Source organism: Egretta garzetta, unplaced genomic scaffold (assembly GCF_000687185.1).
Source record: "Egretta garzetta isolate BGI_Z169 unplaced genomic scaffold, ASM68718v1 scaffold342, whole genome shotgun sequence".
NCBI lineage: Eukaryota > Metazoa > Chordata > Aves > Pelecaniformes > Ardeidae > Egretta > Egretta garzetta.
In genome coordinates, this window is record NW_009258887.1 from 516,483 (window position 1) to 535,404 (window position 18,922).

Sequence of the window (18,922 nt, forward strand, 5' to 3'; positions counted from 1 at the left end):
AAAAACCATCTGCTATAGCAACAAATCAACATTGCACAAGATCGTAAGAAGCAGTTACCCACCTTGAACTGAGTTATTTTAAACGAGGTGTCTTCACTCAGAGGTTGTTTAGCAAAGTTCCTTTAAAGACCATTCCCTTTCTGAGTATGGCTTCTCTGATAATGTTTTCCTTAAGTATTTAATTATATGGCAAGCTGTGCTTGTTTTGCTTCTCCAGAGCCTTTGACTTGTAGTCAGTAAAGCAAACACTCTTCCTCCCATTAAATCCTGATATTTAGAGAGTGACATTTTCCTCTGTTTGATTAGGGAGCTTGTCTCCACCCAGTCTTTGAGTTACCTTAGTGTCTTCAGAGGCCTGATGAAGGGCTCAAGCGCCTAAATGCCTGTCTACTTTTTCTGGCCATAATATTTCAGTTTAACAGAAGATCCTGTCTCTACCTTGATATTTTGCCTAATGGTCTTTAAAGAACGTAGCTGTAGTGTAAGGAAGCATCACTCCAGGGACACTTAAGTGACAGACACACAGCCTGAGGCTTAAAGCCTCAACGGTTACCGGGCACTTAGATGCAAAGTTGTGTAACTTAAATGCCGAGTGTTTCCTGTTGCCCTGCCATCTCTGAAGACCTAGAACCAGCCAACCAAAACCACTGCGTACAGGGACCTTGGTGGAATTTAGGCTGTGGGAATCTGACATCAACCCCCAGCAACCTGGGTCTCAAACAAGAGTTGTTTCAGAAATTAGTCTAGCTGTTAAAGATGTTTCTGCCCACCTGCTGAGCACTGTCCTTTAGAACCAGCTTAGTTCAAAATGGAATGTGATTTAAGCCAAGTCTTCGAGCTGAGGTGAGTAGAAGCGCCGGCGCTGTCAGTTGTTGACACGCAGCTAAGGGAACACTCATCCCCTGCTGAAGAACAGTCACCTCTTAAAGCACTCCAGCTAGACCTGGAGAAGCTCAGCTGTTTACAGCCTGAATTACCCCCAAGTCAGGAATGAGGAACAGGACTGAACCCAGGTCTTGTAAGGCACCGGCAAATTCACTTCCCACTGAATCCTTTTTTTTCTTTTTTTTTTTCATGCTTATAGTAAGGTTTCCCTTTAATAACACAATGCAAATTATCCACTGATAGCATCTGTGTAGAGATCTGATACTTCATTCCACTAATCGTCTTCCCCTCTCTGGTAGGAAAAGCAACAGGCTGCATAAGAACAGGTATTATTAGGGTCCAAATAATAGGTCCAATTCAGGTCCAGTTCAGGTGGTTGCTAAATAGCAGTGCACACTAAACTATACTGAGGTTAGAGAGAACCAGCAAAACAAGCAATTCCAAGACAGGGAAGTTATAAAGCTTTTCTTCTTTATACCTGCAGTGCTGCAGGAAGTGCATTTTCATAAACCTAGTTCAATCTAAGTGTATCAGTTATTCAGAGGACGTATGTGATCTTTCACTCGAGATTCTGCTTTCTTCTTTGTTTGGAGTATGAATGCAAGAAATGGGGAAACTAGAGTTTAAAACGTCTGGCACCATTTACTAAAGTAAACTTACATCCTAAATTGTCACTGGGAAATGTACACTTCTTTTTGCTGTTGTTTTGATTTAGCTGTCATGAGAGTCATGTTTAAATACAGCCTTTTCTGCCTCATGGCCGAGTCTCTTTGTGTGCATTTCCTCAACGTTACTTACTTTACTTTGAAGGTGGGCTGAGCGTAGAAATCTGACGAAAGAGTGGGCTGTGCCCTTGATCCGAGGGAGCTCTTACATTCTTCTGAATGACTACATTTGTAGTGCAGTACACAGCAGCAGCAACAGTGTGGTGCTCTGGGTCTCCAGCTCTGCCTGGCAGACAAATCTCCAGCTCGCTGAACATCTGCAAGACAAATTTTTCATGTTCTTCTGTAAATGAATGCTGCCTAACTGCACCAGGAAAATGGGCACAGGGGATTATCTCTGCATTGCTATGAGTGGAGGGGCGCCTTGGGGCTTTAGATTGCAAGGTGGCAAGGAGCAAAAGCAGCCTTTGCAAATCGCCAAGGTAGGATCATGAGACAAAGATGTTATCGGTGTTTTGTTGACACGAGTGAAGAGAATAGTTTGCTTAAATATATGCTGCTTCTAGTGAAATGGTTCGCATGGATCTTACTGTGACGCTTGTTTGAATTTGCTAACATGTTTTGTAGAGATTCTACAGGTGCTGATTATGTTTGTTTCAATAAAAAGGAATGATTACTTTTTGGTAGCTTGCAAGCATCGCAAACATTTTCTTAAACATTAAAGGCTTGAAATTGTGAAATGATGTATCCCTTTCAGCTCCTGTTTGAGTCACTGTAAGGTTTTGAATGCACTCGGCATATCCCTAAACTGAATCTCATATTAGGAAATGTTTCAGTCATCTATTTATGATACTTTTTCTACTCTAGGCACAGAATAAATACAGCTTTATCATGAGAAAATGTTCTTACTATTTTGGGAATCCTGGAAAGCATTACACTGAGTTATCTCTGGTTTCGGAAAGTTATCCAGTCTTAGAAGCAGCTTTAATAGATGCCAAACATTCCCTCTTATATTTCATGAGCAACACTGAAAATTACTGAACACTTCATAAATTACCTTCATGTATAAAATGGGAGCAAAACAGACAGTAGAAATTCAGAATAAATAAAAAATAAGAATTGGTAACCCCAAGTTGCAAAAATAATATAGCTAAATAGTTAAATAGTTAAAAAGTAGTTTTGTTAAAAATCAGCGGTCACTCCATTGCAACGGCTTCTTCACTGGTGCAGCAATGAAGATTTGTCACGGTTATTAAGGATTATCTAACTGTATGGAGCTGCATTCTGTTCTCCTAGTCGAGAGGGACAAATTTTGTTCAGAGCTCCGAGGTCAGCAAAATACCACTGGATGAAATGATACTGGGACTGATCATCACACAATGAATTCTGCCTTGTTAAACTGAGGGAGAGAGATTAAAATGTATCTTACCACCTTTTAGGACCTTGGTAATCCAGTACATTGAGTGTTAAGTTTTTTTTGTACTTTGATGTAGTATTTTAGATCAGTAGTTTAGCTATTTAAGCTCTAACTTTCTTAACCTGTCAATATACTTATTAGTTAAATTTTATTTATTGGATCAGTTAACTTTTCCACAAATAGCAGAAACAGTAAGTCTACCTCATTTTATAAAAGAAGGTCCTTTTAGTTCCTCTGCAAGAAAACATTATCTTTCACTATTATTTTCAATGATTTCCAGCCCATAATATTAATCATATTCAGTAACAGAGCTATGATTTATTGACTGTATGTATCCTTTTTCTCATTACTGTTTTTTGTTTGGTTTTATATTTTGCTAAACTTTAACATGCTTAAATTTTTTTCCTACCGATGGGCAACTGTTGCTTTGCAAGTAAAGCCACTCATAATAGATGACAGTGGAATCCTGCCATCTAGTGAAACTTGTAGCTAGAACTTAAAAAATTCTAAGTAACGGAAAAAGGCAAGTGGCCTTAATTACATAAAACCAAAAGCAAAAAGCACAGTAGTTTGAACACAAGATCCTGAGTAAGCTTTAGTTTTCTTGGTAAAAATGGGCTATACAATTTTTTTTTTTCGTATTTGCATCCTAGACTGTGGCACATAAGTCTGGGTTCTGTTTTACCACTAAAATCTGAGATTTGAGAACTAGATACATGGTACCAGTTGTGCCTTACTTCTAAAGGGAAAATCCACCAGTAAAATTTACCTAAATTTAGAAAAATAATAATATACATTTTTAGAAGAAAAACCAAAGCAGCGTGAGTTTGTTTTCTTGCAAATGAACCCAATCAAAAGGCCACGTAATACAATACTTCAGAACACCCTTTGTACGAGTACATGGATATTGGCATATATAACTGTTACAAGCATGGTGGATTGGGTGCTTTATGAGTTCCAGATCATTCATTTCTCCACGCTTACGACTTGGCCAGGATAAGTGAGATTTGAAAATTGACACTAGTATCTGGCTGAAAACCTGAAACTTGGGAGTTGACAGGCCACAGCTTTCTTTGGGACTCAGAGGTCGGCAGGCTTCGCCATACTTCCCGGGGAGCCTGGGCTTTCAGAGGCGTGCAGACGTGGGTCTCCAGGTCAGGCACCACCATCAGGTTGAGGCACGGCGAGGTGGGGGGTCTGCAGCTACACTGTGTGTGACCTTTTTGGGGGAGAGGCAATGTTTTCAGCTTTTATTCTGTTATCCATGAAAATGGAATCTAATAACTCATGAAAGAATAAAGAATTACCCAACCGGTGCATAGTAATTTTCCTACCGGTTCCAAAATCCAAAGGTTGTGTTTCCTAAACACAATAAAAAACCTGTTTTGGTTTTGGTTTTTTTTTTTTTTCAGTTCAAGGTTCAGCTTATCCACCGGTGCATACTAATGTAGCTCCATAGAACCAGTGGGTCATTGCCAATTTACACCAACCGAGATTTTGTCAGAATCGTGTATTTCTGTTTGGTGCCTCCGCTCTGGTTTGGGAAGGCTGCAGAGGGGTTGCTCGCCTGGCTGCCAACAAAACCTGAGCACGGTTATACCTCTGGACTGCTGCAGAGGGAAATGCACTCAGGCCCCGGTCATGAGCAGAGCAGTGGCTGTGATACAGATCTAAAGGGGAGAGGGATGTGAAATGGAGGGAAATGAGATAATCCATGAAAATGTGGCAGGATACAAAAATCCTAAATTCACACTTATCTACCCTTTTGATGAAGGAAACACACTGTTTTCAAAGCTAACGAAATAAGTCACTGCAGTTCACTGCCAGAAGCAACTTTTACCAGTTTGTTTTATGCCTTTTAAATTATTCTTTTATTACATTTATAAAAAAATACGTAAACCTTCCCCCCATTGTTTATTGCCTAGCTCTTAAAGCATATATGCAATAAGCATTCCCGCTAAAATCAATGAGAGTTTTGCCTGTAATACGAAGTTTCGTCTTCCATTATCATGCAGTGTTAACAGAGAGATAAAGACAAACCTTTTGCCTTCCCAAGAAATATCTTGGTATTTTTTCTCACCAGCACATGAAATAGGAAACATTCATCTCCAAATAATTTTACAACCATTAGATTAGATTAGACATTTCAGTAACTTGTTAGATGTGAGACTGCAACAAATGGATTTTTTTTAAGGTATCACAAAGTATCATTTTGTTTGTTCATTTTAACGCTCATTCAAAATGTAAATCTTTAAAACATTTGACTTGTTTTCTGTAGAGGCATACAAACTGTTTAACACCCCTCCTCCTCCCAACCCTGGTTCTGTACATCAACTTACTTTGTTATGTCCACTAATGTTGTAAACACGCCATAAAAATTCATTTTCAGTTAAAAAGAATTTACATATTCTATATACTGTCCACATATACCACAATGACTTTAAAAATAATCAAGTCTCAAAAGACATCTTGTGCTAAGAAGCATATCTAATAAATAAATGTTATTTTAAAAAAAAAAAAGATAATCAGGAGTATAAAGCTAAGGAAAACAGTGGTTGTATCAGTTGTGCTGTGTATGCACCAAGGCACTAAACCACGTCAGTACTGCACTGTAGGATAGCTTTCCCAAAGCAGGAGACGGTTGGGAAATGTCAGTACAACAGTGACCCTAGATGGCTAAGAATTCAAGATATATAAGAGCAAAGTGACATGTGATGTCCTTTCGGTTTCCACTGTGAGATAGATGAAAGAATGCTTTTTTTATGAGTATCATAGATTATTTTTTTTCTTGTAAATTTCTTTGCAGTTTTTCGTTTAAAATATGTAGAAATTGTATGTACAAAATAATGGATGATTTTCTGGACTAGCATTTGAAAGAAAGTCCCAAGAGTTTTTCTACTAACACTTAACAATGCCAGCTATGTTATATATAATGAAGCTATACCCTTTAAGAAGTCTCTCTCTGAATGGAGCTGTCCTATAAATGATTTAGATTTATAATTCAACCATGATATAACTCCATTAATTTTTCTGGTTGCAACACAGGTACATTATTCTCAATGTATTTGTTACCTACATCAAACAGCAATTTGATTAAGTCATTGTTTTTATCTGTCAAAGTCTTGCTAATTTAATTTTGGGAACTTAACCTAATTCTAGTATTCAAGGGCGGATGTTCCAGGAATCAGACCTCTAAGCACGTCAAAGGAAATTCAGTCCTCTTTTTCCTATCAGTATCCTAAAAGTAAAAATGAACAGATGCTTAAAAATCCATACGATCAATTGTGTTGTAGGTTTTCATGCTTGAGACATTGGGGAAACTGATGTTATCGAGACAAGGTGCCTCAATTGTTACTGAATTCAGATCATGTCCGTTCCGGAAGTACTCTGCTCTATATGTAGGAGATACAGAGATATTTCTGCGTGCATACACCCCAGCAAGAAAGATACCCTCAAAAGGGATCATGTTGTCCTATTTTATACCTATGCGAGCATTCATCCTGGTCTCTCCCTGATTCCTCAGCGGCAGAACAAGATGTAGTTGCATATGGAGAAACACACAGTGATTTTTTTTAAAGTGCTGACAGATTTTATGTACTTTTTCAGCAACTTTTTTCAACTAAATTTTTAGAAAAATAAAGCAGTAACACTTCCCTTCCTTTAATTTCTACCATGCCAGTTTGCCAGTCCATAACTACAATTATAATGCCTATCCTCTAAAACGTCAAGTTATTTGAAAGAACTTAATGGGTATTTTGAAACTCTTACCAATGTGACTTTGCACCCTGAAAATTTTTGCTCTACTATGGAAATTTTCTTATATCCAGACATGCCAAATATAATGCAATTTTCCATTGTCTTGTAAATGTTACCTATAGTCCTAATTAATCCTGTGAAATACTTTGATAATTCAGGGTTCAAATCCAACAGCCTTAACTAGGCTTCATGCAAAACTTAGACAGTTTGTGACTATTTTGCCAGTTTCTGAAGCAGACTGCTGCTGCACAAATAGTTGTTCTCCCTTTGGCTCAGTAATGACATGTGACAACTGGCTGCCTGGTCATTTTAGACTTGTGCATTTGACCATCAAAATGCTCAGATTTCCATTCAAGTCTCAGTTTCATCATTTGGGATTCATTGGAACCTGAAACTGAAAGTGAAACTCAAAGACTTGGGAACAACCTGACCCAACAGTGTGAAAGTTGTTGTCTGGATACAATTACTTAATGCTGGATGTATACAGAGGTGGACTCCGTTGTGGTAGTTTGACTTTCTCCCTGCATTTATCCAAAATACCTACCATATGCAGAACAACCCAAAGTGGCTTTCATCAAACTGACCTTTACACAGAGTCTAGTAGAAAAAAAATGGAGGCTAAGACATGTTAGCACAGTTATGCTTTTGGTCCTGAGATAAGGCAAAGCACGTCAATGTCACACATACGAGCAGTATGTTAGCACGCAGTTGGTCCCTCCACAAAGGTTTAAGGAAACTTTTTCAAGTTCCCGTCATCCTCATATATTGTCACCATTGGCAAATGCTCACATTTCCAGGCAGAAAAGCTAGGTTAGTAAAAACTGAGATTCTGGTGACTACATTCTAGTTGAAACGTGATTAATATAGCTGTGTTATACCTGTGCTCCTAGCTCGTTTCCGTGCCAAGTCACACAGATGAGTATCAACCATCAGTTGCTGAAGCAGTGGTTTTTTTGCTCCCCTGCTTGCCTCTGCACTGATGGCCTAGGAGCATCATCCTTCTAGTAAGATGAAGTAAGAGACTGTTCTGCGTTTCAGATCATGTCCAGATGACATTAAAAGTCATCTTGGAGCTGGAGTTGGTGCTTTGGTGCTGTCTGCTTCTGAAAATATACTCGTTAATGCATAGTCAAGTAGGATCTTGCTATATGCTACTGTGTTTGAAATAAAGATGCTCAGCAGAGTGTGTAAAGGCTCAGTACTGAGCTAACATGACCCTGCTGGTATTTCCTTATTTGTATCAATTGACATTTTAAACAGAATTTGAATACAACTTCATGCATTAGCAGTAGACAGAGCAAGCCATGTTTAAAACATGCTACTTGAACTTTGGCAGCAAAGAAGGGGAGTTTAGAGTTAACCAACATGATTTTAAACACAACTTGCCATACTTGGACTGTATTTAAAACTGTTTGTTTAAATTTGCTAGCTAATACATTTCCAAACATAGTTTGTCTTTGCAGCCTGGACAAACTCTTATTCTCAAATTCACTCTTCAGACCATCTGACACAGCCAGTATTTGCTGATATTCAGAAAATCCCGTACAGCATATTTACATATTCTTTCACATAAGGAGTTATGTTGAAAATTGCAGTTTTATCTATCTTTTCTGGAGAGGATTTTGATTCTGTTACAAGCCTTGACCCAATTTAATAACCAATACATTTTTGCACATGTTTAGATGACATAGTTCAGCTTCTGTTTAAGTAAATGACAAAATTTCCATTGACAAACTGGGAAGAGGCTGGGCTTTATAGAGGTTAGGTTAATTTATTTTGCAAAACAGAGGAACAAATGGAAGTTCCCAAAATCTAACTAAAATAGACCACTGCTAAATAACTCTGTTCCTGAAAATCTGCCATTGCTAGTTTGAAAAATAATGAGGAAAAGAAAAAAATCATACACCTTTACCAGCAAAAGTTTATATGTACTTCCAAAGGGTAGGGGTCTGCATTTTCTAGTTTCAAACTTCTGTATGCCAGCTATTTTGGCAGTGGAAATGCTTAGTACTGAAGTCCCATCTAGTTGTTTAAAAACTGCAGGCTGAACTAGGACTTGATTGTATACCCTGTTTTGGATATACAGAACTACGTACCAAGGTGTTTTTGGCATGCTTTCCAGTGTTTAGGCAAATACAAGCATGCTTTGGATACATGGTAGTATTCATTTGTGCTTGTTTCCAATAGATACTTTTCCAACTCTCATGCTAGGAGTGGTTTCAATGGAACAGAATGAACAACATAATTCACACTGATTTAAACTAAACAAACTAAAAAACCCAAAGAGTGTATTCCTACCAAATTAGATTAGCTGCTTTGTATAGAGCTTTGCTTCATTTTTTAGTTTCTTTGCTGGAAACATTTAAAATACACTGCATGACATTATTATATTTCATTGTTCTGTATTTTCTGCCATGGCATTCTTATTGTGAATGTGAATGTAATAGTAAGACTTTTGGCCAATTTCACATTAAAATATCACAACAGGAAATGTTGTTTACAAAGCCATTTAGGATTGTGTCAGATTGTTTGAGAGGATACAGCTAGCAATTTATGCATATCATGGAAGGGCTTTCTTCCAAATACAGAACTCAGAGTTCTTCATATTTACAGCAGAAATATTTAGAGGAGAAATGACTTTAAGGGACCATATTTCATGGGTTAAATGCTTAGCACTCTATAAAATGAGACTGATTTGCAGAGATAGCTTCAACTTTAAGAGGAACAATTCTGTGCATGGAATTAACTGTGGACAAAAATGATAACATTTAGATTGCAACCAGTACTTACGAGCACTGTTCGTTGGCTGGAATGAAACTGCAGTAAAAAAAACCAACCCTGGATATCAGCTTGAAGGTTTTAAATTTCAGACCTAATGTACACAAGTTACACAGTGGGTTTCTTTTTCTGTAATTTTTCCCATCTGTCCCACTTCATTAGAATCTGTAGTCCATAGTCAGTGTGGATGTTAGGATGAGACTAATGCACATTTAGACTGAAACACTTCAGCGTGCACCAAAATCAAAGTGCTATTTTCTGGTTACCTGCCAATACAACGTGGTCTTGATCATGAAAGCCAAAAATCTTCAAAACACCTCAGCACCTTGCTCTCAGTGGGGTGCTAAGAACAGTGAAGAAGTGGCTGCTTTATTTGTTGCTTATGTGGAGGTAAATTATAACGAAAACCTTGCTATGAGCTTGCCAGAGCCAATGGACTTATACCCTGAGCTCTCCATCATGTGCTCCAGTCCCGGGCCCAGCACAAAATTTTCTTTTCTTGTTTAGCAGGGAAACACTGTCAACAAATCTTCTTTCTACTTCCACAGAAATGTATTTTGAATCCTTTAAGTTCTTTCTTTGTTTGATACCTCCTTCCTGCATCTGGGATGGGGCACCAAATGGACGGGTAACCTTTTGCTTCAAGAGAGTTATGTCATCCTGGACTGCGTAGCCGTAGAATCATTATTTTATAAACTTGCCTTTTTGTAAGTATATGTTAGAAATATGGTCCCATTTAGGAAGCTGGATGCTTAGGTTTTTGTAAGCATGTTTTATATTACAATTCATTAGCAGATGAACTGGTGATGGGTCAAAACTAAGAAGAAAGTAGATAAGGTATGGTCTTCTATACTGCTGGTTTCATTTGATATGTTTTCTGTAGCATAAACATGCCACGTATGGCATAAATTGCTACAATATTGAATTTCAAGAAAGTTTCTAAAACAAAGATAATGCAAGACAATCATATGTCCATTGTGGCACTTTACAGTAACAGAAAGAAAAAACAAACAGAATGACGGGGAACATAATTTAATAAGACCAAATTTCCCCTTCTTAGTACTCTCGGCCTAATACAAGGATTATCAGGCACTGCTTGTTGTCTGCAGGCAAAGGTGGCAAAGCTGAATCTTTGTTTTAAAAACCTAACAGTTGAAAATACTATAAAGGAAGCCTTAACAAAGGAGTTACATTTTTTCCCATGAACTCAATGGGAGCTTTGCCATTGACTTCAAAGGGGCAAAGGACTGGGCCTTAGTATGTAGAATATAGTGCAATTATTTAATTAGAAGCAGATACCATGAATAAAAATCCTCATTGGGAAGGGTGTAGCAGTTTTTGCTAGGGATCTACTTACTACAATTTTCTGTGTCTAGCAGAAGTCATTCCCTTGAAAAGAACAAAAACCCCTTAGACTTTGGAGTATTCCAATAACACTGTTAAATAATGTAACTTATTTTCAAGTTATTTGGTAATTGTACATTTCATTTCCAAGCTGAACTGGAAGTCTTTGTAAGGACAAAGATACTCACTTGAGTTGAAGGCATTACAGTTTGCGTGTTTATAAGAGAGTGAAATAATTGCTAATAATAGGTACCAGACTGACATTACTAGAAACTAGAGGCCATTTATTAAAAGACTGATAATGTTTCAGTGTAAGCTAAGGAGAAAATTTAGACTGTGGACATATCTCTCAGTTGCAAATGTTTACTGGTTGGAGGGACTATTTGTAACTGCCCCCTTGCTTTCTTCAACTCTGCAAATAGACAGGCTTGTGTTGGTCAAAATGAGCAGGTATTTCTTAACCAGTTTAGACACCAGGGCTTTGCTAACTCACCTCATTTTGCCTGAGAGCTCAGGGAACAATCATACGAGCAGCTCATCTATAAGACTTGAAGTGCAGAAACCTCCAGGTTAGGATAGGGAGGAGGAAAGAGAGAGGAGTGCCAAGCAGCTTTGGGTGGACAAGTCAGACAGTAACCCCTTGTGTTGGCACACCCATCTTGTTGTAGATGCATCTTCAACAGTTGAACTGACATCACTTCGCAAAAGCTCCAAAGGTCTTGCAAAAACCCAGCTTTTCTTCCACAAGAAAAGCATTTACATGGAGAACTGTGCAACAGTAATTATAAGGGTTGTCTATACCTGTATAATATCAGGTGTTTCCAAGCTGTACTGCAATTGATGGGAATCACGTCGTGGGTTTTATTAGCTTTACTCAACCACCACCACTGTTGCTCCTTGAAGAGATCATCTCTCTATTCATCTCTCTAAATTCATCTCTGCCAGAAATTCTTGCTCTGTTTTCTCTTATCGTTCTCTCGGTAGTACTTTTATTTAAATACACAAGTCCAGCTACTTACTTAAGCCTCACTTTCAGTGAATTCACTGAAAATTGTGGGCAAACGATGCCTCAGACTTCAAACCTTGTTACTCTGTTAAAATAGTGCCCATCGCTTCCAGCGAACTTCCTTTGGACTGAAAGAAATAGAGGAAACTTTCTGTTTTGCATGAACTCTCTCATCACAGAAATCTCTGAACTACTAGAGCTTAACAGATGTGGCTGGAACAGACTGATCAGCATTTTGTTCCACAAATTACATTTTCCTATTTTGCAGAGATCACTTCAAAGACTAGCTGCCATAAGCCACTGATTTAACTACAGAGGATGCATATGGAAATAATCTGAAAGGGATAAATAGCTTTGTATATTATCATATATTCATAATTATCTTCCTACATGCTGAAATAATATTTGCAGAATGGACAGTGTAAGACCCGCTTATAAAATTCTTCAAATTAGCATGGATGTTTTAAGCAAATTCTAACACATAATACTATTTAATGCCTAAGATTCTTACAGAGGAGCAGCTGTTTGACGTCCTTCACTGAAAAAAGCCTGAAGTTTCAGAATTGTTGGCTTTCCAAAAAAACTTGATACCTAGGAAATTAGAATGGTTTCACCTAAATTCTCAGTCAATGGAATAAGTACATTATACTGATTAATATAAAATGAACCATTCATAAACTTGGAGGGGTTTGTTACAATAATACATAATAAAATTACATCATTGGTTGATGAAACAAAATGTTAGATTTAAAGTGTTATCACATGGTGTCCATGCTGTCAGCCAAAGTTAGTCTTTAGATGTGTTGTGCATGTTTAGGAGTATCTAAGGGAAGATAACCAGTCATTAAGCTGAGCTGGAAATCACAACTAGATCACTATTTCTTTTCAAGCCCCCAGATCCCTTTGCTAAGGGAATTAGCAGTGTGCTATTATGTCCAGACTGAATAATCACTTTTTCATGATACCGACATATTATTGATTATCACCTCATGGTGCTCCTATTCACAATCCCCAAAATCTTAGGTAAGTGAATGTAAAGACAGTTACGCCTTGGAGAAATTTTGGTTGCTAGCTTTAATGTTTTCTTACTGAAGCTGCTAAGTCTTGTTCAGCTCAGTACCTCCCAGACCAAATAATTTCAAAGTGTAGAATTAATGCCTTCGAGATAAATATGTGTATAAAACAAGTCAAGAATCACATAATATCAAATTAATCAAAATCATAATATCAAATCAATCATTCCAAATTTTCCTTTCACTTCTGCCTATTATTCCCTGCATATAAATAGAATGTAATCCCCTTAAGGACGGCTCCATAAATTTGAACTAGGGTTTGATTTGTGGTTTCATAACGCTATAATCTTTAAAAAACTAACTAACTAAAAAGGAATATTTCAGAAACCCTTAAGAAAGAGGCAGTCGTAATCCTTTAAAGAGAAAACAGAAGAATATTCCTGCACCTATTTTACACCATATCATGAACATTACACATGACTATTGAATACATGTAGTGAAATAATAATAAGAAAAAAATATAAGTATAAAAAGTATAAGTATAAAAAACCATTATATGAAACCTCAGTTTCTTCCAGCCCAATCTGACAATAGGTAGAGCAGACAGGGCTGGGAGCCCTGGAGATGTAAGAAGTCTCCCAGGTCTTGTATCCAATTTAAACTGAATTTTGACCTGTATTAAAATGATGGTTTTTCTAAATTCCTCATTATCCTGATTTTCCGTTCTCTGCCCTCACTTTCAGTCATTACTTCAGTCTGTAATATTAGCTCTTCTAAAACTGGGTTATTTTACTAATCTGATGAAGAATAGAATCCCACGAAGTACACCAAAACCAAATCCAAGAATACATCCTTGAACAGCTAGGGTGTTGGAAATCAACCTGAGTTTTGCAGCTTGAGCCTGTTTTTACTCAAATAGTTTAAAATTAACAGATCAGTACAGGTGTGATCCAACTCATTTTTCCATGACTGAATCCTTATTTGAAAGGCCCTGATTCAGCTCCTGAATATGCTATGTTTTTACGTCATTTTCCAGATCACCAGGATAATGTTACCAAAAGATTTCTGATTTCATGGCACAATTTGTGACTACAAAAAGGATTTGGCTTTAAAACCTCTCGTCATTCTACAAAAGCTAAAATTTCCCAGACTCTCAGAGTTACAGTTTTCATCCTCTATATTTACAGGAACAGTGAAAAACAATTCAGTGAATCTAAACACAGCGAGAGGGGACCATGAATGCCTCTTTATCTACACTGGCAAGAACAGTACACAGGGTACGATAATTAAGCCTGAGGAGATAGTTATCTTTGTGGCCTGTCATTTTTTTTTAGTGTTACCACAAGAACAAATGGAGCACTGAAATGCATGGCCCCAGGACAATGGTGCCCAGCCCCGTACCAGCCTTCTGGGGCATTCACTTGTTGTTTCCTTCCAGGCCTGATTTGCATAAAAGGCCTGGAAAAGTTGCAGAGATGGGGAATTAGCACAAATTGATATCAGGCACTAACTGACTCAAGCAAAAACTAAAGATGCATTGGCCTGTTCAAATCAGGCTTGAATTCGGGCCTTCTGGACTCCTGCATCATTCAGCTCTGAAGAATTAAATCCTGGCATGGTTCATCAGCTGCTGGGTCCTGGGATAAAAATAGAGAGGCAGCAATGGGATCGTGTTTTAGCACAATCTTAGCTGAAATTGGAAAGGGTGGGAAGGAGCCCTTCCTCTTATGAAAAATATTTTCTTTTCAGGTGTTCTAGGCAACAGCATGGCAATCAAGCTCACCTAAAGTGAGAGCCAAACCAAATCTTTCTCCCCAAACCTTATACTGCTCTAGACCCAAACTTTTTTTTTAAAGGCTGGAAAATATTCATTGTTCCATGTTTTTGTGTAGGGGTGTTCCATCAAGAGCAGTGAACACAATTTATTTCGGAGGCTGGATCAATCATGCTGGATGCACGCACAGTGACAGTCATAGCCACAGGAGTCACCTATTGCCTCAGTCCTATGCAGTGTCTCTGGCTTGTCTGTTAGCCAACTAAAAAGCTTCTTCTAATAGGTTTCCATCAGATCATTATGAGTAAGCCTTCAAATGAGACTTGTGCTGTCTGGCATCAAAAATTTCCAGTGAGTATAATATTTTTAGTAATCCACAGATTGTGGGACTAAGTTTAATATCTGGAGAAGATCTTTGTCCACACGTGGTCGAAATACTGTGTGAATAGGTTTCTTTGTGATTGCCAGTCCCTTTTATATTGTAGGACTCTTGTATATCGTTCTCCTTACTGGGAGAGGAAATGACATGCTACAAAGTCCTCTCTGTTTTTATAGTTTCTTAGTATTATGGAAAGCAGTGTTCTCCCTTAGGGATCCACTTAATCTCATGTTATACCTGTATGCCACTTAAAGCAAAACTTACACATTGGCCCAAGTGAGTGTAGTTTCATTTAAAAGCTTCCTTGAACTTTTTTTTATTTCTTTAGTTGCACATTTGTAAGATACTCTCAGGCCAAGCGATATTTACATGTAGCTCGGGTTTCATTTTGGCTATTTCACTTGGCTCCCTTAGGCCTTGTGTACCTCTAGTTTCTCTACCATTTTAACACAGCTAGTCACAATCTAAACCAGTATCTCAAATACAGAACCTGCCACAACTGCACTGGACTGCTCAGAAATATATCTGCCTACTGCTTTGCTTGGACTGAGCACACAGCTAAGGAGTATTTAAGACAAAATCCTCGCAGCAGCAGTGGGTCCCAATCCTTCAGCTAATATTGGTTATTGTGAAGCAAGTACGTCTGTCAGATCTGCTGAGGTTGTCCTTGTTGAAACTTCCCTTCCACCTCTGGACCCCTCTTCATTTTAATGCAGCAAGCTTTGCTGCACTCCTGTGGTGTCAGTCACGGAGAAACACTTTCACAGAGTAAAACACCTATGCAAGGCATGTGGAATACAAGGCGGGGGGCATGAAAGGAGAGGTTGGACTTGGTCTTCTCTTTCTTCTCACAAATTACAGTAATCTCTGGCATCAAGGCTTCTTTTTCTCAGGCACAGATGATGAGATTAAGTTTACTTCAATGTGCAGATTTCGGGTTTCTTCTATGCAAAAAGAAAAGAACTGGAAAACAATCCCCTCTGATAGAGTAGTATTAAAATGCTCTTACTGTGTGTTTTCTTTAAATTAATTATTAGGCTTAAGTTAATAAGAAAGAGGTAAGTTTCAGGGCAAAATAATAAAGAGAAAAGGAAACTGGACACTGATTCTGACACTGAATTTAATTTATGAAGGTGCTGACCTGTGACATCTGTTTAAAGACTACGCAATCCTTAAAAAGTGTGCTTCCCAGAGAAACTTGAGAAGATACTAGCAGTTCGTATAACAGGACCTTTCCCTCAAAATTGTATTAGTAAGAGAGGTGTCAGCAAAGGTATAAATCTTCTGAGGCAACCCGAGTCAGATTATCTTCTTTTAGGTGAAAAGAGCACCTATTCGGTCACTTAAAACACCACTCTTGATCTTCAGTTGATTTTTAAAAGACTTCTTACATCACCAATATGCTGAAATTTGTGTCTGACTGTAAAGGTTTCTTAAACAGACAGCTATAAACAGTGCCATGAGATAAGAAGCTAAATCGCCCATCAATTTCCAATATATATAGTGATGTGAATCATAGGGAAGCGCTTGCTCAGGAAACAAATACAAAATTACAGAACTGATCCTCATAAATTTCTTTTCCATTTCTAGCTGTGCCTTCACAATTTCCTCCTAGCCTCTACCTCCTTTATTTGGTGCTTGGCATTTGGAAGAGTGCTGCAGATCAGGGCTGACTTTGTCATTACCACAGGTTTCCTGACGCTCCTTCGAACAATCATTCATGAATACCATGCTGTCATACTGTCAGATATTCTTTTAGATTATTTTTTCTTTCACAAATAAGCTCTGAAATCAGGCCAATGCACGTGAGAGGAGAAGACAGAATGATTTCTTTTTCTTCTTGCACTTGTGTCTCATGATTTTAAGCTAGTATTTGACCTTTGTTGGGAGTTGAAGCGCTTTCCATAGATCTAAAGGGAAACACTACATGGAGGATTTGGGTTTTGTAGCTGCCATAGCCTTAGTTTCAGAAGTACTTACAAAAAAGTGCCTCTTAACTCTGTACAAGACACAGTTGTTTGTTGCTTTCCTATATAGTAAAGGCAGTGCTCACTCTAAAAACCAAGTCATGAAGATCTGGCGCGGGTTTGGATTTATACATACTAAGGTTACTGGGAGTTTCCATATGGCCATAATAATGCAGCCCAGTTAGATGCATCATTTAACAGTTGAAAAATATGCAGGATATCTTGTAGCAAAGTTGAAGCAACGATAGCAATATAAAATGCAAATGAATGCTGTTGTCCTAAACTAATACAACTATGGCTGTCAAAAAAAGTAGGTATTGTAGAGCCACATGTTAATCTTCTTGAATGGGATGAGTTATTAAATCAAATCCTTAAAATGAGCAGCTCTTTTATGTGTGCTTATATTTTCCAGATGTTTGATATAGTCAAGATAATCCTGTTCATTTGCATGTGCTTGTTTCTTCTGTTGTTATTTTTAGAAAATTCTTTAAAACTTACTATTATTCTAACATCTGAGTAATATTTGACAACCTTTTTTATTTTAGCCCCATAGCATTTTTCAATTATCTTTCTTAATCCTTATTTCTATTAATAGTTTTGGAAGAAGAGACAAAAGAACAGAAGCCTATCATGACTTCAGGTTCTAACATTTATTTTAATAATATTGTATAGAATAGGCCATACCTCTGTGGCATAACTCTCCAGAAGCTGATGGAGCTATGCTAGAAGAACTGTAGCGCATTTTCAACAAAGCTCAGGAGGAATAAAAAAAGGTGACATGGGAGAATATGGCCGTAATTTGCGGTAACAGTATTTTTCAGAGCTATCATGCTCTTATAGCAGGTTTCAGATCTTTAAGTTTTCCAGAGATGAATGTTTGACAGCAGCAAAATCCAGGACTTAATTCAAACTAATCAAGCAATTAGGATTTTGTCCTAGGTTTTGTCCACACTAATTGACTTTTTACATTTACGTGGAAGTTTAGTGAAATTATAATGCACAGAAACTATGATGTCTTTAAATCACACAAAGCTTTTTACATGTGCTCTTCCATTATAAAAATATCTAAGGTACTGGCACTTGTCTTCAGGAAATGGAGATGTACCCATACATCTACTATGCGTGATTACCTCTTTGGTAGACCACATTTGACTGATAAGCTGCATTTCTAAGCTATGCATCACTTAATGGAATTAGCAACAGTGGTGATATTTGTCCGTTACATTTAGTAGTATGTTTTTACAAAAATTATATCTATGCCAAAGCTAAAACTGTGCATCAAACATAAATAATACCACTTCAAATTGTGATTTCATTTTTCAAGGCCCTTCCTTCTTGACAAAACCGAAGTGTCGCAGAAAGTTAACACTGTCCATTCAGTACGTGGCTGTGTCCCTGCTGAGTCAGCCCCTGAGCAATCGTAGCAAGAAATGTGTACCTGGGGGTTCTGACCACCTGCAGTAACTTCACTTTTGAAAAATCCATTTGTAGGAGAGAGACTACTTTTAGTGTCCCAACCGAATTCCAACTTGTGCCTACAATCTGATTATGTTAGTTACCCTGTATCCCTTTCCTCTGTGAAAGTTTTGTTAGGAAAACACTACTTTACCTCCCAGAAGGCTCACAGAGTGGTGCTCTTGCTATAGGGTTGCTGCATTTCATGAATCTTTGGGCTGCAGCCTTCTGTGTATATAACTGCATCCTTGACTTAGCCAACATGACTTAAAGCTGGCACAGATTTTGGCAAAGGTCATTAAAGTACTTCAGTATCTGTCTGGGATGAGAGATGCCATATTATGCTTGGGTTAGTTCTTATATTAAGAATTGTTAAAACTGGCAGCATTAAAAAACAACTGGCTCTTTCCCAAGCTACATGCCATTTGGATTTCCTTAAAAATTCAATCTTTACAGTCCCTGAATAATGCAACCATTGTAATT

The 18,922-nt window shown here is 37.8% G+C and overlaps 1 protein-coding gene across 2 annotated transcripts in view; it reads left to right on the top strand.

Annotated features, from left to right (window-relative positions):
• The first annotated feature begins 1,903 nt into the window (after positions 1–1,903).
• SYNPO2 (synaptopodin 2) overlaps positions 1,904–18,922 on the top strand; it is an 88,057-nt gene continuing 71,038 nt past the window's right edge. The window contains exon 1 of one of the 2 annotated variants that reach the window (XM_009634001.2): positions 1,904–2,032. In XM_009634001.2, the coding sequence (XP_009632296.2) occupies positions 1,904–2,032 (129 nt within the window). The remainder of the gene's footprint in view (positions 2,033–18,922) is intronic. The other variant, XM_035889648.1, reaches the window with a different exon arrangement.